We start from the raw sequence: 22345 nt of genomic DNA on the forward strand, positions 1-22345 counted from the left end.
CTAAGCAATACATCTAATAGTTTTATTTCAGTCCTCACACTCGCTGACTTCTTGACATTAAGCACTCTGTTGACCACTCCCATCCTTTTAGATCAGGAATTTTGAATGCTGGGTGAATATTTTTTTAAAAATTTTAATAATCATATCTCAATAGCATTAGTTTCTTTTATAATCCTATGTATTTCATTTTACATATTTAGTAATATGTAAGATAAATAGGTTTCGCCAGATTTCCAATAGAGTAAATGGCACAAAAAAGGTTAAGAACTCCTAGTCTAGATTACTTCTCTGTCCTTGAATTTACCTCTCTGATGAACTTATCATGTCATTTTATACTATAGTAACTTGTATTCCTTTATTAAAATTAAGTTCAATGACTTATCTAAATATTGTATCTCACCTAAGGCCTAGCACAGGGATCTTTTTTTTTTTGGAGGAGTTTACCTTTTTACTTTATCTAAAGAACTACATAGCAAGTTCTCTGACATTTAAATTTACTTATTAAATGTTAAAATCTAAATAGAGAAATGCAACAGAACTCTACTGCTTCATGCACAAAATTACAGAACAGAATCTATGTGTTGAGAGGAACCTCAACTGCTGCCCAGATCAAGTCATACATAAAATGATTATCTGTTATAGTATATCTAATAAATGAATACACAGTCTCTGCTTGAAGACCTCCAACCACTTTCTCAAAGTATCTGTTTAATCAATTTGTAGGTTAGTCCTAGAAAAAAAGAAAAAACAAGAAAAACAAATGAAGAAAAAAACAAAATACCCAATTTCACTTTTGGATCACTCTAATGAGTAGGAAGCTTTTTACTTCTTTCTAACTTCTACCCCATTACTCCTGATTCTTTCCTCTGGAACCAAACTAAACAAATCTAATCCCACCCCATCATAACAACCTTTCAAATACAGTACTTAAATACAGTTATCATGACCTCCCCTCAATTTTCTCTTTTCCAGATCACACATGCCCACTTCCTTCAACTAATGTTCATAAGACATAGATTCAAGGCCCTTTCAGCAATCTCACTGCCTACTCTGTACATTCTCCAGTTTATCAGTGTCTTTACTCAAAACTAAATACAATATTCCAGATGAATTTTGACAAAAGCAGAATATAGTTCACAGAATATAGTACCCCCTAATTCCTGGAAGCTATGCTCATTTAACTAAGCCCAAAGATTGCATTAGTTTTTTTGGCAGCCACATCACCCATACTGAATTTGCTGTGGACTAAAACCCATGAGGTCTTTTTCTTAAGACCAGATATATAACCACACCACCCCTTATCCTGTACTTCTGAAATTGATTTTTGTGCCTAAATATAAGATTTTACATTTATCTGTATTTAATTCCATCTATTTGATTTAGCCCAATGCTGTAAAATAATTTTTATTCTGACTTCATCCAGTGTGCAAGGTATGCCTCTCAGTTTTGTGTCACCTACAAATTTGATGAGCATGCAACCTATCCCTTTACCAAAAGCATTAATAAAAAAAATTAAGCAACAGAGGTTAATACAGATCCTTGGAATACTCCAATGAAGACTTCTTGCCATGTTAATGTTGCCCTGAATCCCAATTAACCTGTCTTTTTGAATTGTCATATTTTCCAGAAACCAAGCTTCTGTTTGGATTACGAACTTTCTGCTCTTGCTTGGAGATTCACATGCATATTCATTTCTCTTGTAATATTTTTTGTGAAGTTGTTATTACCTGCTGACACTAATAATAAACAATTACTCTTGAGTTCAGCCATTCAATTTGAATTAAATCTAATTGCATTATTGTTTAATCCATATTTCTCCATCTTCTTCAAAGGAGAATATGAGACGCTTTTATCAAAGGTTTTGCTAAAATGTAGTTTTGCTAAAATTTTTGCAGTTTAATCTTTTGAGATTACAACATACTCAAGTTTCCGGGAGGAAATCTACTTTCAAAGTATTTATTTAAATTTCTTGCCTTAAGTATTGAAAATTAGACAGCATAAAATTACAGACCACCTAATATATTCTCTTCTGGTCCTTAAGTTTCCTAATTTAATCCAACTGAACTGAAGCATTTACTAAATACCTACTGTGTACACAGCACTGTGGTAGGTACTGCGAATAAAAAGAGAAAATAAAATAACTCTTACCTTCAAGGAGTTTATATTCTATTGAGGAGCTACATCACAAACACAAGTGTATAAATACAAAATATATATGAAATAGTAAAAAGTAATTTGAGGTAGGAAGAGTGCTAGAACCTAGAGGAAAAGGACACATAGGAGGAAGCACCTGGACTGTGCTCTGAAGAGAATCCACAGTAGTCATGAGGAACCACTTCAGCACTGGCACAAAGGTAGGAGATGGAACGTCCTGTACAGGGAACATCTAGTGGGCCAGTCAGACGATACTGGAGAGTACATGAAGAGGAATAATACAAATAGAGATGGGAGTCATACTGTAAACTAGTGTTGTCAATCTAAACAAGGACCACTAGTCAGTACATAAGGATCTCTGGGTCACATACTGATTAGATTTTTAAACGTAGTATGTAATATTATTTGTGTTTTAATATATTTTCATTTATTTTGTTAAATATTTCTCAATCACATTTTAATCCAGTTCAGGTGAACTTCAGAGTATTGTAGGCCATATGCCTAACTCCTCAGCCACAGAAGACTTTAAATGTCAGGTTTAAGATTTTATATTGTATCTTACTTGGAGTCAACAAGGAGCCACTAAAGATACTTATTTTAATGTGTGGGGTGAGGGGAACATGGTTAGATCTGCATATCAAGAACATCAATTAAAAATATAAATATAAAAGTATAAATATGTCAGCTATGATAGAGGATGAATTGCAAAAGGAAGAAACTGGAGAAACTAGGCACTGGGAGGCCATTTAATAAGAGGTTACTGTTACAGTCAAGGAAAAAGAGATGAAAGCCTTATGTTGTAAGAGTGGAAGGAAATTTCACTACTAGTGCTGTATCTCAAAGATATACAAAACAAAAATCAATATGTACCAAAATATTTATAACAACTCTTTATAGTGGCAAAGAACTGGATTTTGAAGGACATGCCTATCAACTGGAGAATTGCTGAACAAGCTATGATATGATTGTGACAGAATACTATTGTGCTATAAGAAATGACAAGCAGAATTGCTTTCAGAAAAACCTGCAAAGGCTTCCATGAACTGATGCAAAGACCAGGAGAACACTTACTGTACACAGAAAAATTACTGTACACAGTAATAGCACTACTGTACAATGACCAACTGGGACTGACTTACCTGTTCTCAGCTATACAAGTATGAAAAATGCTATCCACCTCCAGAGAAAGAACTAATGGAGTCTGCAGATCAAAGAATACTTTTTTAAAGTTTTTGTTTGTTTTTTTCATTTGTGTTTTCTTTCACAGCTGACATATAGAAATGTTTTGCATGACTGGACATGTATAATCTATATCAAAATTATTTGTCTTCTCTATGAGGGAGTATGGGAGGGAGGGAGAGAATTTGGACCTCAAAATTTTAAAAAACTGTTAAAAATTGTTTTTACATGTGATTGGGGAAAAAATTAAAAATAACAGCAAGAGTAAACAGAAGAGGACAGAGAGAAATTATGACAATATTTAGCAGATAACTAGAGGCTGAGGAAGAGAAGAGTCAAGGATATCTCTAAGGATGCAAATCCATGTGAGTAGAAGCATAATGGTACCATCTGCAAACATGGAAAAGTCTAGAGAAAGGAAAAGTTGGAAAAAATAGGAGAGGCATTTTGGAAAAACTAAGTTTGCAATACAAACAAATGGGACATCACCTATAAAATGAGGAGTGTAAACTAGGTGACCTCTGAGGTTCCCTCTAGCTTTAAATCCTTTGATCCTATACACATATGATTTATGATAATCAGCATGATATAAATATACATACTTGAACATGCCCAAAATAGAACTCATTATCTTTCCTCTTAAGTCCTCCCCACTGCCTATCATCTCTGTCACTATATACATCATCCTCTCAGAGCCTCAGATTCACAACCTAGGGCTTCTCAACTTCTCACTACCTCTAATTCGCCACATCCAATCTGTTGCCAACGTCTGTTAATTTCACTATTGTAACATCCATTCAAAACACCCCATTCTCTCCTCTGACACTGCCACCACTTTAGTGCACACTTTCCTCATCTCAAATCTGGATTACAGCAAATAGTTAAGCTGGGGGTGAAAGGAGGAAGGAGGAGGTCTGTCTGCCTGCCTCAAATCTCCCCATTCAATCTATTCTTCATTCAGCTACCAAATTGATTTTCCTAAAGCACAAATCTGACCATATCACCTCCTCTACGCCTCCTCTGACTCAATAAATTCCAGTGGCTTTCTGTTGCTTTCAGGATCAAATATAAAATGCTGTTTAGCATTCAAATACTTCATAATCTACCACTTTCCCATCTTTCCAATCTTCTTATACCTTATTCCCTGAACACATACTCTTCAATGCAGTGATACTGGCCTCCTGGCTGCTCCATTAACAAAACACTACATCTCCAGGTTGAGCATTCTCTCTGGATGTCTCCACTATCTGGAACATTCTCCCTCCTCTCTACTCTAACATACTAACTTCCTTGGCTTCTCTTAAGTAACAACTAAAATCCCATCTTCTACAGGAAGCCCTTCCCAACCCCACTTAAATCCAGTATAACTACTATTTCCAATTTATCCTATATGTAGTTTGCTTTGTATATAATGTGTTTTCATGTCAGACCATGAGCTCCTTGAGGATAGGGACTGTGTTTTGTCTTTTTTTTGCATCCCTAGCCTTCAGCACATTCCCTAACACATAGTAGGCGCTTACTAAATGTTTATTGATTGATTGATTTTATATCAAGGTACAGTCAAAAGACTGAAAGTTCACTCAATAGTCCTTAACATATTGCCAAGATGGAAACTTCAGCTACAGCTGTAAGTGCTATTTCCAGCATCTATCACTGTTTCCAGTTATCTGTAGGACTTATATTTGACTCTACACTATTCGCTCTAAAACAACTACTCCATTCTTCACTATTCTTGCAGAAACATTATTTTCACCTTCCTGATGAAAAGGCCAGAACTCAATAGAAAATTTGATCTTCAAACACAGCTCTGAAGAGAGGCATAAAAAGGTAAACAGGGAGGAAAAAAAGACCTTGTTACACAATATGGGCAAACTGTTTACATCCCTACAAGGGAAGATGACACTTGTTAATCTTGAGAATTGTATACTTATTATGAAATGTAAAAGGGATATAAATAGATAGAGGAAGTGGGTATAAATTAAATGATGTGATGATAACAAAAGTGATTTAAGGTGTGAAGAAATTGTAATGGGAGATGTGAAAAGGAGGAGGCAGAAAAAAATAAATTCCATCACAGGAGGCACAAAAATATATTACAGTGGAGGGAAAGAGGGGAGAGAGATGACCATTGTTTGAGAGGGATTCTCATCTGATTGGATTCAAGGAGGGTACAATAAACTCAGTTAAAGTATACAAATACAATTAGCTCTATAGGCAGTAGGAGGCGAAGGGGGAAAGAAAAAGGAGGGGAGGCTAAAAGGGAGAGAAGTAGTAAAGGAAAAGGGGACTAAAGGGGGGGGCTAAAAGAAGGGAGGGAAGACTGGGGGAGGCAGTGGTCAAAAATTAAAACTATTGTGGAAAGGAAGGGAGAAAGGGAGAACTAAAAGCATAAATGTGGGGGAAAAGGAAGGAAGGAAAGAGATAGTAATCACAAGTGTGAATGTCAATGGGATGAACTCTCCCATAAAAGAGAGACAGATAGCAGAATGGATTAAAAACCATAATCCAACAACATGTTGTTTACAAGAAACACATTTGAAACTGGGGTATACACACAGGGTAAAGGTAAAAGATTGGAGCAGGATATTTTGAGCTTCAGCTGATGTAAAAAAAGCAGGGTAGCAATCCAAATCTCAGACAAAGCAAAAGCACAAATAGATCTTTTCAAAAGAGATAAGGAAGGAAATCATATCCTGCTAAAAGGCACCATAGACAACAAAGCAATATCATTATTTAACATATATGTTCCAAGTGGTATCTCATTCAAATTCTTAGAGGAGAAGTTAAAGGAGTCACAGGAAGAAACAGACAACAAAACTATACTAGCGGGGGACCTCAACCTCCCTCTCTCTGAACTTGATAAATCTAACCTCAAAATAAACAAGAAGTTAGGTGAAAAAGGAGGTGAAAAAAACTCTGGATAAGGTAGATGTGTTAGATCTCTGGAGAAAATTAAATGTGTATAGAAAGGAATATACCTTTTTCTCAGCAGTACATGGCACATACACAAAAACTGACCATGTACTAGGCCATAAAAACCTCACAATTCAGTGCAGAAAGGCAGATATAGTCAATGTATCCTTCTCAGATCACAATGCAATAAAACTTTTATGTAATCAAAGGCCATGGAAATATAAACCAAAAACTAATTGGAAACTAATCTAATCCTAAAGAATGAGTGGGTTAAACAACAAATTACAGAAACAATCAACAACTTTATTCAAGAAAATGACAATAATGAGATAACCTATCAAATCTTATGGGATACTGCTAAAGCAGTAGAGGAAAAAAAAACTTAGGGGAAGTTTTATATTTTTGAATGCCTACAAGAATAAAATAGAGAAAGAGGAGAAAAATGAATTTGGTATGCAGCTGAAAAAGCTCCAAAAAGAACAAACTGAAAATCCTCAAGTAAATACTAAATTATAAATACTGAAAACCAAATTAAGAAAACTACTGAACTAATAAATAAAACTAAGAGTTGGTTTTATGAAAAAAACAATGAAATTGATAAGCCTTTGGTCAATTTGATTAAAAAAAGAAAACCAAATTACCAATATCAAAAATGAAAAAGGTAAACTTACCTCCAATGAGGAGGAAATTAAAATAATAATTGGAAATTACTTTGCCCAACTGTATGGCCATAAATTTGACAATTTAAATGAGATAGAGGAGTATTTAAAAAAATATAAATTGCCCAAATTAACAGAAGAGGAAGTTGAATACTTAAATAACCCCATCTCAGAAAAAGAAACTGAACAAAGCCATCAATGAATTCTCTAGGAAAAAATCTCTGAGGTCAGAAGGATTGACAAGTGAATTCTATCAAACATTTAAAGAACAGTTAATTCCAATACTATATAAACTATTTGGGAAAATAGGTGGAGTCCTATCAAACTCTTTTTAATGACACAAATATGGTTCTGATACCTAAATCAGGAAGAGTCAAAACAGAGAAAGAAAATTATAGAACAATGTCTCTAATGAATACAGATGCAAAAATTTTAAATAAGACATTAGCAAAAAGAATACAGCAACTTATCACGATTATAATACATTATAATCAGGTAGGATATATACCAGGAATTCAGGGCTGGTTCAATATTAAGAAAACTATTGGCATTATTGATCATATCAACCACAAAACTAACAGAAACCACAGGATTATCTCAATAGATGCAGAAAAAGCTTTTGACAAAATATAACACTCATTCCTATTGAAAACACTGGAGAACATAGGAATAAATGGAACTTTCCATAAAATAATAAGCAGCATCTACCTAAAACGTTCAGGAAGCATTATATGCAATGGGGATAAGTTAGATGCAATTCCAATAAGATCAGGGGTGAAACAAGGATGTCCATTATCACCATTGTTATTCAGTTTGGTACTAGAAATGTTAGTTGTAGCAATAAGGGAAGAAAAAGAAATTGAAGGAACTAGAATAGGCAAAGAAGAAACTAAGTTATCACTCTTTGCAGATGATATGATGATATACTTAGGAATACCAGTAAATCAAGTAAAAAAACTACTTGAAATAATAAACAACTTTGGTGAAGTTGCAGGTTACACAACAGACCCACATAAATCATATTTCTATACATTACTAACAAAGTCCAACAGCACGAGATAGAAAGAGAAATCCCACTTAAAGGTATGGTAGACACCATAAAATATGTGAAAGTCTACCTGCCAAAACAAACCCAGGGACTATATGAACACAATTACAAAACACTTTCCACACAAATAAAGTCAGATCTAAGTAAGTGGAAAAAAATCAGTTGCTCATGAGTAGGCCGAGACAATATAATAAAAATGACAATTCTACCTAAATTAAATTTACTTATTCAATGCCATACCAATCAAACTACTAGATAATTATTTTCTAGAGCTAGAAAAAAAATAATATCAAAATTCATCTGGAAGAACAAAAGGTCCAGAACATCAAGGGAACTAATGAAAAGAAATACTAGCGAAGATGGCCTAGTGCTACCACACTTCAAATTGTATTATAAAGCAGTAATCATCAAAATCACTTGGTACTGGCTAAGAAATAGAGAGGTAGACCAGTGGAACAGTTTAGGTACTCAAGACACAATAGTCGATGAATAAAGCAATCTACTGTCTGGTAAACCCAAGGACCCCAGCTTCTGGGATAAGAACTCACTGGCTGACAAAAATTGGTGGGAAAATAGGATAATGGTGTGGTGGCAAATGGGCATAGATCAATGCCTGACATCATACACAAGAATAAAGTCCAAATGGATACAAGATCTAGATATAAAGACTGATAATATAAACAAATTAGGGGAGCAAAGAATAGTGTATTTGTCAGATGCATGGAGAATGGAGAAATTCTTGACCAAACAAGGGACAGAGAATATTATGAAATGCAAAATGGCTAATTTTGATTACATTAAATTGAAAAGTTTTTTTACAAACAAATCCAATGCAACCAAGATTAGGAGGGAAACAGAAAACTGGGAAAGAATTTTTGCAACTAGTGTCTGTGATAAAGGCCTCATTTCTAAAATATATAGAGAACTGAGTCAAATGTACAAGAATACACGTCATTCTTTAATTGATAAATTATCAAAGGATATGAACAGGCAGTTTTCAGAGAAAGAAATTAAAACTATCTATAGTTATATGAAAAAATGCTCTAAATCACTATTGATAGAGAGATGCAGATCAAAACAACTGAGGTACCACATCACACCTATCACATTGGCTAACATAACAAAATAGGAAAATGATAAATGTTGGAGAAGATGTGGTAGAGTTGGAAAACTAATTCATTGTTAGTGGAGCTGTAAGCTGATCCAACCATTCTGGACAGTAATTTGGAACTATGCCCAATGATCTACAAAAATATGGATACCTTTTGACCCAGCAATATCGCTTCTAGGACTGTATTCCGAAGAGATCATAAAAATGGGAAAGGGTCCCACATGTACAAAAATATTTATAGCAGCTCTCTTTGTGGAGGCCAAGTACTTGAAATCAAGGAGTTCATCAACTCGGGAAATACGAATGTAATGGAATACTACTGTGCTAAAAGAAATGATGAATAGGAAGACTTCAGAGAGGCCTGGAAGGACTTATATGAACTGATGCTGAGTGAAAGGAGCAGAACCAGGAGAACTTTGTACACAGCAACAACCACCAATGTGTGAGGAATTTTTCTGGTAGACTTAGCCCTTCACAGCAATGCAAGGACCTAAAAAATTCCCAATGGACCCATGAGGCAAAATGCCTTCCACCTTCAGAGAAAGAACTATGGAATTGGAACACAGAATGAAGCAGACCATTTTCTCTTTTGTTTTGTTCTTTCATGGTTTCTCCCATTCATTTTAATTCTTCCATGCAACATGATTATCATGGAAATGTATTTAATAAGAATGTATGTATAGAAAATATTTAAGACTGTACATTGTCTTGGGGAGGGAGGGGGGAAACGAGAGGGTGGGGGAGAATCTAAGATATATGGAAGTAATTGTAGAAAACTGAAAATTAATTAATTAAAAATATTTACTAAATTATTTTCAATGTTATTCCCCTGATAAAAAGCAAAAATCAATTTTCTAAAGTAACATTTTCAAACTGGCAACTTGACGTCTCACCTTTTTCTCAATTACAGTTATAATAAACAGGTCCAATTCAAACTGAAGTTGGAGAGATAAAAATCCTTGTATTTTCTCTAAACAATACTATTTTTATAGAAACCATCAAGTTTTTTTAAGTTTTGAAGAAATATTTTGCACATAATAAAATTCATTCAATAAACATTTATTAAGCACTTCTCTAAATAATTATTATAAGATGACAGAAATTGAACCAATCTGAAGAAACATGAGGGAGAGAGGTAAGAAGTAAGGAAGTCCTCAATTAAGAAATGGCTGAATAAATTATGGGATATGAATAAAATGAAGTATTATTATTTAGAGAGAGGTAAGAAGTAAGGAATTCCTCAATTAAGAAATGGCTGAATAAATTATGGGATATGAATAAAATGAAGTATTATTATTATTGTACCATAAGAAGCGATGAAAGTGATGGTTTCACAAACCTAGGAAAGGAATACTGATGGAAGAGTAATGTCAGCAAAACCACAAGAACAATTTATGTAGTATCAACAATATAGTAAAGAAACAACTTTGAAAGACTTAACTACCCTGATAAATGCAGTGACCAACAACTCTGTAGGATCACTAAAGAAGCACACTACCCAACTCCTGACACTGGGGTAATACACTGAAGATGTAGAATGAAACATACATTTTTGAACATGTCAAATATGTGGGACTATTTTGCATAACTAAGCTTATTTATTACAATGATTGTGTTTTTATTTTTCCTCACTGAGGGGTACCTGCGGACAAAAGGGAAGTGGGCAACAGTGTTGCCAAAAAAATTTTTAAAAAAAGAATTAAAGGGAAAAAAATTGACATTCAAGCATTTAAAAATGTTCAGAAGGTTTTCAGAAGGAATACAAATAGAAAAACTTTGAAAAGAGTAGACTGAATTTATTATGTTCTTTTTAAAACAGCAAGCTCTTCATAAAAGAGATTCATGGTTTCACATAAAATTCTCTTCACACACACACATACATATATGTAAATGTAAATGTTCAATTTTTGTTTATGAAGTCCACAATAACAAAGATGTGAAGTGGCATGTAAGTATTAAATAGTACCATTGAGTAACTTCTGTAACTTCCTTTCTCCCTCTTTCTAATAATAATAACAATAATAATAATAATCGCTAGATATTTGGCTGTCCTAAGCAGAACTCTCACAAGATACAGCACAAAACTAGTTTTTTCTTTGCTCAATTCAATTCTGCACTCTTAATTCTGAAGAAAAAAGATTTTCTGCCTGGAAAATTTTGTATCACAAAGTTTCTCTGAACATTTATATTAGGCACAATCTCATACATATGGAGCAAAGCCTAATCCAAGCAATGCAGAGGGATTCCAAAGGGAAAAAGGGATGGATAAAAAAGAAAGCAACTCTGCTGAAGCATAGTGTACCTAGTGGATTAACAGTGTAATATGGCTAGAAAGATAGTGGCAGCACTGTTGTAGACACTGTGTAGGGTTTTGAAGGCTATGACTTAAAAATTTTTAAACTTTATTCGGTAGACAAAGGGAAGCACAGCAAGGTTTTGATTTCTGGAGTCATATGATCAGATCCATGCCAAAGGGATTACAGAACCTCAGGGCTGAAGTACAGAAACTGAGAATTCAAGCTAATCCAACTCACCCACCCAAAATATAAAGCTCCTCTATCACATTCCAAAGAAGTGGTCATTCAGCTTCTACATAAACATCTCCAGTGATGAAAAATTTATGATGAAGTGCTTTGAAGTAATGAATTGGATACGTAAAGATTAGGGGGCAATCTTCCATCTAGTCTGTATATGTCTCACATGGTCCTATTTATTTTTTCTATGTTGACAACAGGCTGCTTTTGAGTTTCTTTGGATCACTGGCGCATAGCACAATGACTTCTACACAAAATAAGCACTTAATAAATATTCGCTGATTGGCAAGTGAGACTAGATTTGGAATGGAAGAGGAAAAAACAAGAAATACCAAAATTTCTAATCACTGGTAACTAGGTCAACGCTGACACCCTTAACTTGAATTAAAGGAATCAGAATTAGGTAAGAAAAAGATGTCTTGTTTTGGACATTGAGTTTGAATGTAAACAAGGCATCCTGATGGAGATGGCCTTTCCATCTTCAGTGAACTAAACACAAACATGAATCAATTAGACAGTCCAGTGGATAGAATGCTGGAACTATACTCATAAAGACCCAAGCTCAAATCCAGTCTCAGATATTTCCTTAGCTATGTGACTGTGGGCAAATCACATAACTGCTATCTCCTACAGTTTCTGCATCTGTAAAATGGGGTATAATAATAGTACCAACCTCCCAGGGTTGTTGTAAGGATGGAATGAGATAGAATACAATAGAACAGAATGAGTACTTGTAAAGTACTTTGCAAACCTTTAATTGCTATACTTGCTAGTTATTATTATTATAATTAATCTTCCTTTATTTATTATCTCTCTCAATTATGAGCTTCTTGAAAGAACGGAATGTCTTGATTTGAGATTTGCATCCCCAGCAGTTAACGACTGCCTGGCATATACTAAGATCTTAATAAATACTTTTCTAATTCATTCCAAGTGTAAATGAAGATCTAGAGCTTAGAGAATCATAGAATAGTAGAGTTAGATGAAAACATAAGAGACATCAGGTCTAATTTCATAGGAAATGAGGTAGAGAGATGGACTGATTTGTCAAAGGTCACAAAAGTATTAGATTTTGAACTCATGTTTTGAGAGAGAGAGAGATCAAGGCTAGAGGAGTGACTACTGGTCACATAAAAATGCATTGAGGCTGTAACGGTAGATTACCAGAGAGATGAGTTTCGAGAGAAGAGATGATGTACGAAGATAGATGCTAGCAGAATATCAACATTTAAAGGATTGTCGCAAGAAAATAGTAACCATTTCTGAATTTGAAATAAGAGGGCCATCACTGAAACCTATACTCTTCTGTTTACTATCTTGTCAAGTATAAGTCACTTCACTTTCATAGGTCTCAGTTTCCACATTTGCAAAGTAAGGGAATTGGACTAGATTTCAAGGTTCCTTTTTGGTTCCAAATACAGTAAAAGCCCTTCCTTTTTCCAAGATACTTTTGTGTTACCTTACCTGATGTTTAAAACAACCCAAGGACTTTGCAACAAGTAGTAATATGTCCATTTTACAAATCAAAGAAACTCTACAAAAACTTTAGAAACTTACCTTTCAAGAGTTTCAAAAAATTATGGTAATTAAAAGTGAATGTGGAAGTCCTGCCTCCTACACCGCACACTATCATACAGAAAAGATCAATGTGTCCTAAACTGACAGATCCCAACCAGAAAGACTACCAAAAATAAAAGATCATACTGCATCTTGTCTTTTCAAGAATATGACTATGCTGAGTTCTCGAGAGTTGAAACTACAAGAACAAACCTGTCAACAATGGAAGAGAGAATCATTAGCTAAAGTTCAGGCTTTCAATGTAATTAAACAATTAACATTTAATTTTCACAGGTCTGCACTCAATTTATAATTCCAAAAGTCAAAGTGGATTTTTCTAACATGCCATGTGATCATACAGTCATTGCTACAATGAGACTGCACTACTCTTTATGGAAAAAGTTTGCTACTGTATGGTAAACAGGAAATGGTACTATCATTTTCATTCTCCTTAGTCACTTAGTAACTTATCTCTGAAATCATGATTTGAATAAAATATGAACAAAAGGCACAATCTCTACATGAGGAAAGTATAAAAGAATCTCTGTTGTGTTCTATATATTTTTAAGGTTTGATTAGGCCACAAGAAAAATAAAACTTTAATCAAATACTAAAACTTCACAAAGTTCAGTATTTACCCACATCTTAATTTGCATACTGGGAATTGATTTATTCAGCAAAACTAATTCCTTATTCTCAATATTACTATTTTGAAGTCACTGTTACTCGTTTAGTACAAAAAGCTTCATAAATACAAGATTTAAATAAATCATCAGTACTTCTGAGGCAAATATTCTCAGAGAATAATGTTCTTAAATATCACTAACATTAAAGCCATAACTATACTGCAAGGTACAATATAATTCCACTCACTTATTTTTGGAAAGAAATCCATATCATCTGGAAACATACAAAGGTTACAAAGAAACAACACAACACTAAGATTCAATTAGTTAAATAGTACAAAGATCCTAAGAAGTGAACACATTTTTGCAGTTTCCTCACCCATTAAAAACATTTTTTGGCAATAAAACCATCTTAGAATTATGCAAAAGAGTCAAATCTAAGATTTTTATGACTGAGAGAAGTGCCAGAAATCACTGCCAGAGAAAGCATCATATTCTCAATTACTGGGGTGAGGAGGGGTGTGGAGGGAGGGGAGATGGGAAGAATGGGAGGACTGAAGATAAAAGGAGAGAGAAGGGAGGTAGAAGTGGGGAGGGCAGTTTATTGCAGGCCACCATCTGGTAAATTACCATTTTAACTAATTATCTTGCTAACTAGGTAGAAAGCTCTGTTTGTTTCTACATGTTAAAGAAGTGCAAGGGCTGTCAGACCCGTCTAAATTTACTGCCCTAGAGCAAAACACAAATCACCAACCATAGTTATGGCTCAGTTGTACAAAATAAATTACAAAAAGATTAAGACAACAACTTGAATAATATATTAATCTCTAACAGAAATTTTGACTAGTCCTATGTGACTAACACCTGAATATTTAACCACCAAAAAAACAGTTTTTTAAAACAGCAAAACCCTATACTTACAATATTGCAATTTGTAATTCCCTATGATTTGCAACTTCCCCATACCCACTGAATTACCCACACTGCTGAGGTACTGACTTCTAAACACTGCAAACATTTCTTAGATGTGAGTCAATATTAGCACCGTCTGTTTTGAAATTAGACCTAAAGAACAAAAAGCTTAGCATTTACTTTAGAAATACATAGATCACTATCAGCAAACTCATAGACTGAGGCCCGTATACATCATATTAGTAGGTACTTTATACTCTTAGTGATGCCTTAATAGTGCCCCCTGGGGGAAGCACAAGCTCGTACTGAAGTGGGAGACAAAATAATCTAGTGACTGAATATCTGGGATGTAGAAAACCTATAATAACCACTTTACTTAGTATTAGTTGTTGCTAAATTGTTAAAGTATAATATAATTCTAATTTTTTTATGTAGAAGGATTTTATTCATTAGTAGCAATCAAAATAATGAAAGAATCTATTTCATATAAAAAAGTATTTCATATTAACAGTCACTGATATGGACAGAGTTATGTAATTCCTCAGCTTTATATTTATATCAGAAATGCAAATCAAATTTGATTGAGTCCACAAAATATATAATATAGAAACCTTTTACAATGCTGATATAAGGGGATAAAATTAACACCCATCTTTTAAGCTAAGTTGATACATCATGATTGTTGGTACTGAATCTGGGGTGACAATAATTTGATTCAAGGTATATTCAAATCCCAGAAACAAAGTATCTTTTATGGAGCTTACTATCTCTAAATATATCTAAGATTGTATATGTTAGAAAGAGATAAAGTGAGAAATGTGAGAAAGAGATAAAGTTTGTCCTCCACAGAAACATCTATTTGGTAGCTAAGTGATAGGAAGTACTGAGAAAAATCCTTAAAGTCCTGCTTTCACAGGAGACGGGTCAAACTAAAGCAGGAGAACACGGTCAAGGTATTTCCTCAACTGCTTTTGCTTAATAAGCTTCATGTATATTAACTGACACAACCTGTATAAATTATCCCTCCATTTTCTGATCATGGGATCTATGTTAAAGGAGGGAATACACCAAGGAGCATTATGTAGTGGGCAGAGTAGTTACCCAGAAGAGCTGGGACCAATCCCAGCTCTCAAGGGAGGAACATAGTGACACTAACAGTACTCAAACTTGTTTTTGCTTTTGTACCAGGTATCTGTTCTCTGTGAACAGCACCCATGTCCCGGGATATGTAAAATAAACTGCCTTCCTCTGTCCACTCTGTTTTTGAGTTACTTTCACAAGAGTGACATGTTTCCAACAGCTAATATGACCAACAGTGTCCAAAAGGTGACAAGCAATGATTTAACTAGAAACCCAGATTTGCTATTTTTCTTTGATAGTTCAGTTGAGATACTCAAGAATATAATAAACAGTTACCAATGCAAAGCTTCATTTAATAAGTCACCAAACCAGTCACAAACATGGAGAAGATGAAAGCAAAATTTAGAAGTAGGAAAAGTACTTTCTAAAGAAGAGACACCATTCTGGGTGTGTTCTGCATACAAATACAAAACTTTGAAAGTATATTTGAAATTGTTTGTAATACTGAAAATTATACAAAAATGTTTCAATAATACATTGTGGGTGTATTTTCTATTCAGGGTGTAATTACTTTGTCAGAAAACAGCAGATAAAAGGCAAGGAAACTCAGTTTTTTTTAAATGACCAAAATTATTTTGAAGAATGGATAATGAAATATACAGCTCTCTCTTCTCAACAGAGAAATGTTACATTCATTCACTGTATCAACTGGTTTTGCTTAACTGCTTTCTTTGCGACAAGGGGATAGGGATCAGAAGGAATATGAAGAAATGTCAGTGTAAAAAAAGACATCAATATAACCTTTTTTAAAGGTAGAATAGGCATCAACTAGAAATCTTTTTTTTTTTAATTCTATAAGGAATTCAATGTCTGCCAATAACTTTTGACACAGAAAATAGCTACACAGGAACTTTGAAATTCTAAGAATGGAATAGTTCCATCCCACTCAACATGGTCATGTGAGTAAACTGCAATTGCTTAGCAACTATACTAAAGTCTCTAGCTTTCTAATAACACATTTACTCTGTAAGCAGGTGACATTATGAAGGATAAGGATAAATTAAATTTTTCATTCACTTCATTTTTCTATTTCATTTTATGCCCAAAAAATGACATATTTGAATAAATTTTTGTTTAAACTAAGTATTTTTAATGCTAGAAATATTTCAAATAACAAAAATTATACAAATTTAAAAACCAAAAAATCCTTTATCATCCATGACTTGTCTCTATTATTCATAGCATCAATTCCCACTGATCTATATATACTGATCCCTCCCACCTAACTCCCCCAAAATTAAAAGCCCGTCAAGTTATTTTTTTTAAAATACAGCATCCAAATGACCAATGCACTACATTAGAAACTATATACACTTATATACATATATATATCTACAATTACACACGTGTGTGTATTTAAAATATGTAAAGAGTTAAAGTCATCCTGAATCATTTATTCAGAATGGAGCACTTTGGACTACCTTGGAAAAGTACAAAACATTTAAGTTTCTTCAAAACACATAAATAAAGTACAACTGAAAGTCAAAAAGTCAAGACTAACTTGCCAGCCAAATCATAAATTATTACATTGAAGAATTAAAAGAGATGTTTTAAAATACAAACCAACACCTAAACTGTAACACACAGCAATATTTTTTTCCAACTAGAAAACATACTACAGATCACAAGTTTCACTTCAACTGGGTAAGATAAAATGCCAGACATTACATTTTTCTTCTCAAGCAATTCCCAACAGACCCCTAAACTATTACCAACAATTTAATTTTTATTCTTACTAGTATTTTCAGTTTTGTTTAGCACTTACCCCTCTTCTGAACCCAACCTTCTTTCACAATGGTAACATCGCTCATGATGGCTCCCCTCTGAGCCCTCAACTTCAAGAAAAGATACTTTGAGATATCAGCTTTGGGGTTTGGATTCTCTTTTGCTGCTGCTGCCCTTCCCACTCTCTAGTGATGACTCAGCCTGGAAGGAAGTATTGAAGAAAGAATTTCTTTTTTTTTCCATTCTTGCAACTCATACAGCAATAACAAACAACTAATTCTTTGTAAATGTCTTCAACTGCCTGACCCCACATAAAAATTTGGCTCTTCAAACTAGGGAACTTATTTATTAAATAATGCTATAATGAATGTACTTCTCTGATCTTGTGACATGTTTCAACTGATAATGAAACTTCTGACTTGAGAAGTTAATAGAAACAATGTTTAAAAAAACACTGTAATTATAGAGCTTTGTGTTCTAAACAATAGAAAATAAATGTTTGAAAGTAGAACAAAAATTTTCTATTTTTTCTCAAATTTTATATTATTTCACGATAACCAATCTGAATGTTTTTATTTGCTATTTTTCCAGTGAAACATATAACATTCCAGAAGCTCAATATTCCTTAATATTTCAAAAATTAGTGTGAAAACTACCCCTACTCAATACCTTATAAGAAAGTCTTCAGGAGTTACCAGGGCTGGCCAAAAATTCGTCATTTCATGGCTAACTCTTTACAAATAACCACAAAATAAACCAGTATACATTTTCAAGGGAGGAAATAGGGAGGGGTGAAGATAACGAGTTCAGTTTATGGAGTACTGACTTTAAGATGTCTTCAAGACATCTTTCTAGCTATGGTGATTCACTTAAACTAATCTACTTAAATTCCAAACCTTTTATATAACCAATTCCTCTTAATACTAATTGCACAAATTTTAAAGTTCCTGGAGATCAGGTTGTAATTTTTTAAAGGTATTTCTTTATTTAAAGACACACAATATAACCATCAAATACAGAACACAAATTAGTAAACAGGCAATGTGTTCAACAGGAGTGATATTCTATTTACTATATAATGCAAAAAAAAAAAAAAAGAACATGGATAGTTCTGAGTTCAATTCAGCAGGAAGTTTTTAAATATCAATTTCTCCTTCTTTATATGATTCTGCTTAATGGATGGTATTATACCTTAATTTCCTATTCATGTTTGTATATTTTAGTTGTGTTTTTTGTTTGAGCGTAAGAAATAGCAAGGCCAGTTTGACATCATCATCACCACATGTATATAGCACTTTACAAGTATTATTTCATCTCATCTTCACAACAACCCTAAGCAGTAGGTATTATATTATCACAACTTTACAGATGAGGAAATCAAGGCTGACAGTGGTTGAGTGATTTGCCCAGGGTCACACAGCTCATGTCTGAGGCTTTCTCAATTCAGATTTTGATTCTTAGAACTAGTGCTCCTTCCATTGAGCCAGCCTACCTTCCAAGACTGGTTTGACTAAAAAGTATGAGAAAGAAAAACATTAAATAGGAGCAGAAAGGTAGGCTAGGAGCACATTATAAAGGCTTTAAATGTCAAAATTTATATTTGATCTTAGAGTCAATAAGAAGCTACTGCAGTTGCGGGGTGGGGGGAGGGATTGTAGAGTATGCAGGTCAGAGCTGTACTTTAGGAAAATTTCTTTGACAACTGTGCATAGAAGGAATACATATGAAACACAGAGAGCAATTGAGAGCATAGTACAATAACTCAGGCTGAGGTAATAGGGGCCTAAACTACCACAGTGGCTATGTAAGTGCAAAGAAGAGGACATGCCAAAAATTTTGTAGATACAGAAATATCAAAATTTAGTAACTCCTTGAAAGATGAAAAAGACTAAAGAGTCAAAGATACTACCCAAATTGGAAACCTGGGTCAATGGAAGGAGGTAGGGTCCTCAACAGGAACATGGTAGTTTAGAAGAGTAGGATTAGGCAGATAATAATGAATTGAAATCTGCAGTACAGTTTAAAACCTCATGCCTGCTTATCCTGTGTGACTCACTCTACCACTCATTCTGCTCACTCTACACAAAATAAAAAAGAGGGAAGAAGGTGGAGTTTATTACTTTTTTTTTTTTTTAAGAATTACTGCCCTAAAACACAAAGCCTGAGGAAGTGACAAGCTGGGAGTGGTGGTGTAAAATGTAGGTAGAATTTTTCCACTGGCACCTGTGAAGCTGCTACTGTAGGTGCCCTGGTTGCCATTGATGTACAAAGAGAGAAAGTGAATCCTGCAAAAGGTAGGAGTGAACAGAGTGGCAAAGGTTGAGCAATTAAGAGTAAAGGGTAGGTATAACTGTATTGCAAACATGCCCCACAATTGGCTATGGAAGGGGGAGTAAAATATAACCAACCTTCTCAACCTCTGATGGGTCGACCACAAACTCTTTTGTGTGATGCCACAGCCTACACTTTGGAGACCATTGCTCAAACCAAACTACCACGCTAATCATACAAAAGTAAGTTTAGCATTGTTTCCAAATCACTGCCTTACAAAACTGGAAATGTCTCCTTTATTTTTCTCAAAAACACACATTTTTTAAAACTTTTACAATGAAATAAAAAGTTTACACAAATATCTAAGTTTCTCTTTCCAACAGAAAATTTCAGCTCAATACTAAAAAAAAGTTCCCTAACCATTAAATCTGTCCCAAAATTAAGCAGGCACTCTCATGGGATAATTAATTTCCAATGGCTGAAAGTCTTCAAATAAAAACAAATGATTACTACTTATCATGAATGATGTGGATAGGATTCGTTACTAGGGTTGGACAAGATAATCTTTGAAGCTCAGTCTAATTTCAAGATTCTATAATTCTGTGATTACCTGTTCATTAAATGAAAGACATCCCTTAGAGACATCCACACTCCACCCCAAAAACAAACCTCAGCCTGATTTAAACATCAAACATATGCTATGTTCAACAGCATATTAAATGTCCACGTATGTGCTAAGCCATGTACAAGCTACTAAAGGACAGAAGTTTAAATAACGTCACACTAGCTCTCATGAATAAATGAATGAATAAGCATTTATTAAGCATTTACTGTGTTCTGAGCAGTAAGGATACAAATAGCTCTCAAGGAGCTAATATTATTATCAGAAGAGAGGACATATATAGAATATTATGGCAGAGTAGATGAAAAAAGGTCCAAGAGTCCTTAGTAGTAAAGCAGATGGTAATGTCTGAAAGCCTAGACTACACAGGGACGAAACACACTATAAGGCCTAACGACCCTCTATCTAACCAGGACTGTAAATGGTGAATTCCTGTTGATCAAACAGGTTAATATTAAGATTACAATTTAGTAGAGGGATAAGAAATAGTAACAGAGAGAGAAAAGGGGGGGGGGAAGAAAGAGAGGAAGAGAGGAAGGGAGGGAGGAAGGGAGGGAGGGAGGGAGGAAGGAAGGAAGGAAGGAAGGAAGGAAGGAAGGAAGGAAGGAAGGAAGGAAGGAAGGAAGGAAGGAGGTAGGAACGGACTTTTTAAGGTCTTACTATTTACAAAGTGCTATGCTAAATGCTTGGGGATATGAAGAGAAAAGCAAGGTATTCCCTGCTCTCAAGGAGCTCACATTCTAAAGGGGAAAACTATATCTATGGAAAGTTTCAGGGGCAAGTCAGATGAAAAGGTCTCAAGGCCCTTAGGGTACAAATGAACATCAGATGGTGATGCCTCTTCTTTAATGCCATTTCCATTGATAAAATCATATCCACTTCTGATGTTGAACCATTTGCAAGTGACTTTGCAGATAAGAACTTTCTGCTCCTTCAGAAGGCTACTTGACCTGCAGAAAGTTTCCAAGCTACTACTCCACTAAGGTTGCTTCCCAAGGAGACAGCTGCAAGCATCAGGATGAAAGCATTGCTATTTCAAAGGATCAGGGTCCTGGGCTATATGTGTAGGGTTCTGAGGAAACATAGTAGTCAAGGTTCAAACTGCCTACCAAGAAATTCCAGGACAGAATGCAGCCACAATGATTTCAGAATGGTGCAAAAAAAGAAACAGAAAACATAAGTTAGAAGGAAACAAATATTAGAATTTATGGTCAGCATATATTATGGTGAGAAATGATTAGCAGAATAGAAAAACTTGAATCTATTGTGGTGAATCTCTCCAAAAAAGTTAAAGAGAAAACAAGATTTGGAATACAAATATAATGAATCAAGGGGACAATCTGGACAGAGAAGCAAAAAACAAAAAATTTGAAAGAGCACACATTCTCTATACAAAAAAAGTCACTGATCTCAAAGACAGGATCCGTAGAGACTATCTAAGGATCACTGCAAGTAACCAAGAAGAACAGGACAAATCAAAACATCAGAATGTAGGAACTGATACATTTAAAACAAAACTGCCTAGAACTTCTCTATACAGAAAATGAAGCACCAATTTTAAAAATCTACATATCATCTCCAAAAACAAAAACATAACCCCTATGTTTGAAACTCCAATATACTTTAAGTAGTCAAATTCAACAATTTCAATGATAACCAATTCTGCAGACAGGGGAAAGGTCTTCAAATATACAGAAAAAAAAATTTATATTACTGCTCTGCACCCAGTAAAAACTGCAGTAGGAATAGAATAATATATTCCAAAAAGCAAAGCAACGCAAAATGGCTTAACTTGTAAATATGAGACTAATATTCATTTTAAAGGGACATTCAAAAACAAAGTATTTGTAGCATTCTGGGAAAACAAACATGTGGTAAGAATAATGAACCTGCA

General features: G+C 34.3%; 1 protein-coding gene across 9 annotated transcripts in view; it reads right to left on the reverse strand.

Moving 5' to 3' along the window:
- The window catches only part of AKT3 (AKT serine/threonine kinase 3), a 428671-nt gene that overhangs the window by 377363 nt on the left and 28963 nt on the right, over positions 1-22345 (reverse strand). For 7 of the 9 annotated variants that reach the window (XM_072647616.1, XM_072647609.1, XM_072647618.1 and 4 more), the window contains exon 2: positions 17599-17759. The exons of the other annotated variants lie outside the window; for them this stretch is intronic. Coding sequence is in view for 1 of the 7 variants with exons in the window: in XM_072647609.1 (XP_072503710.1) it covers positions 17599-17644 (46 nt within the window). In the remaining 6 variants the exon portion in view is untranslated. The remainder of the gene's footprint in view (positions 1-17598; positions 17760-22345) is intronic. 9 annotated transcript variants of the gene reach the window in all.

The sequence above is a fragment of the Notamacropus eugenii genome, chromosome 2 (assembly GCF_028372415.1).
Source record: "Notamacropus eugenii isolate mMacEug1 chromosome 2, mMacEug1.pri_v2, whole genome shotgun sequence".
NCBI lineage: Eukaryota > Metazoa > Chordata > Mammalia > Diprotodontia > Macropodidae > Notamacropus > Notamacropus eugenii.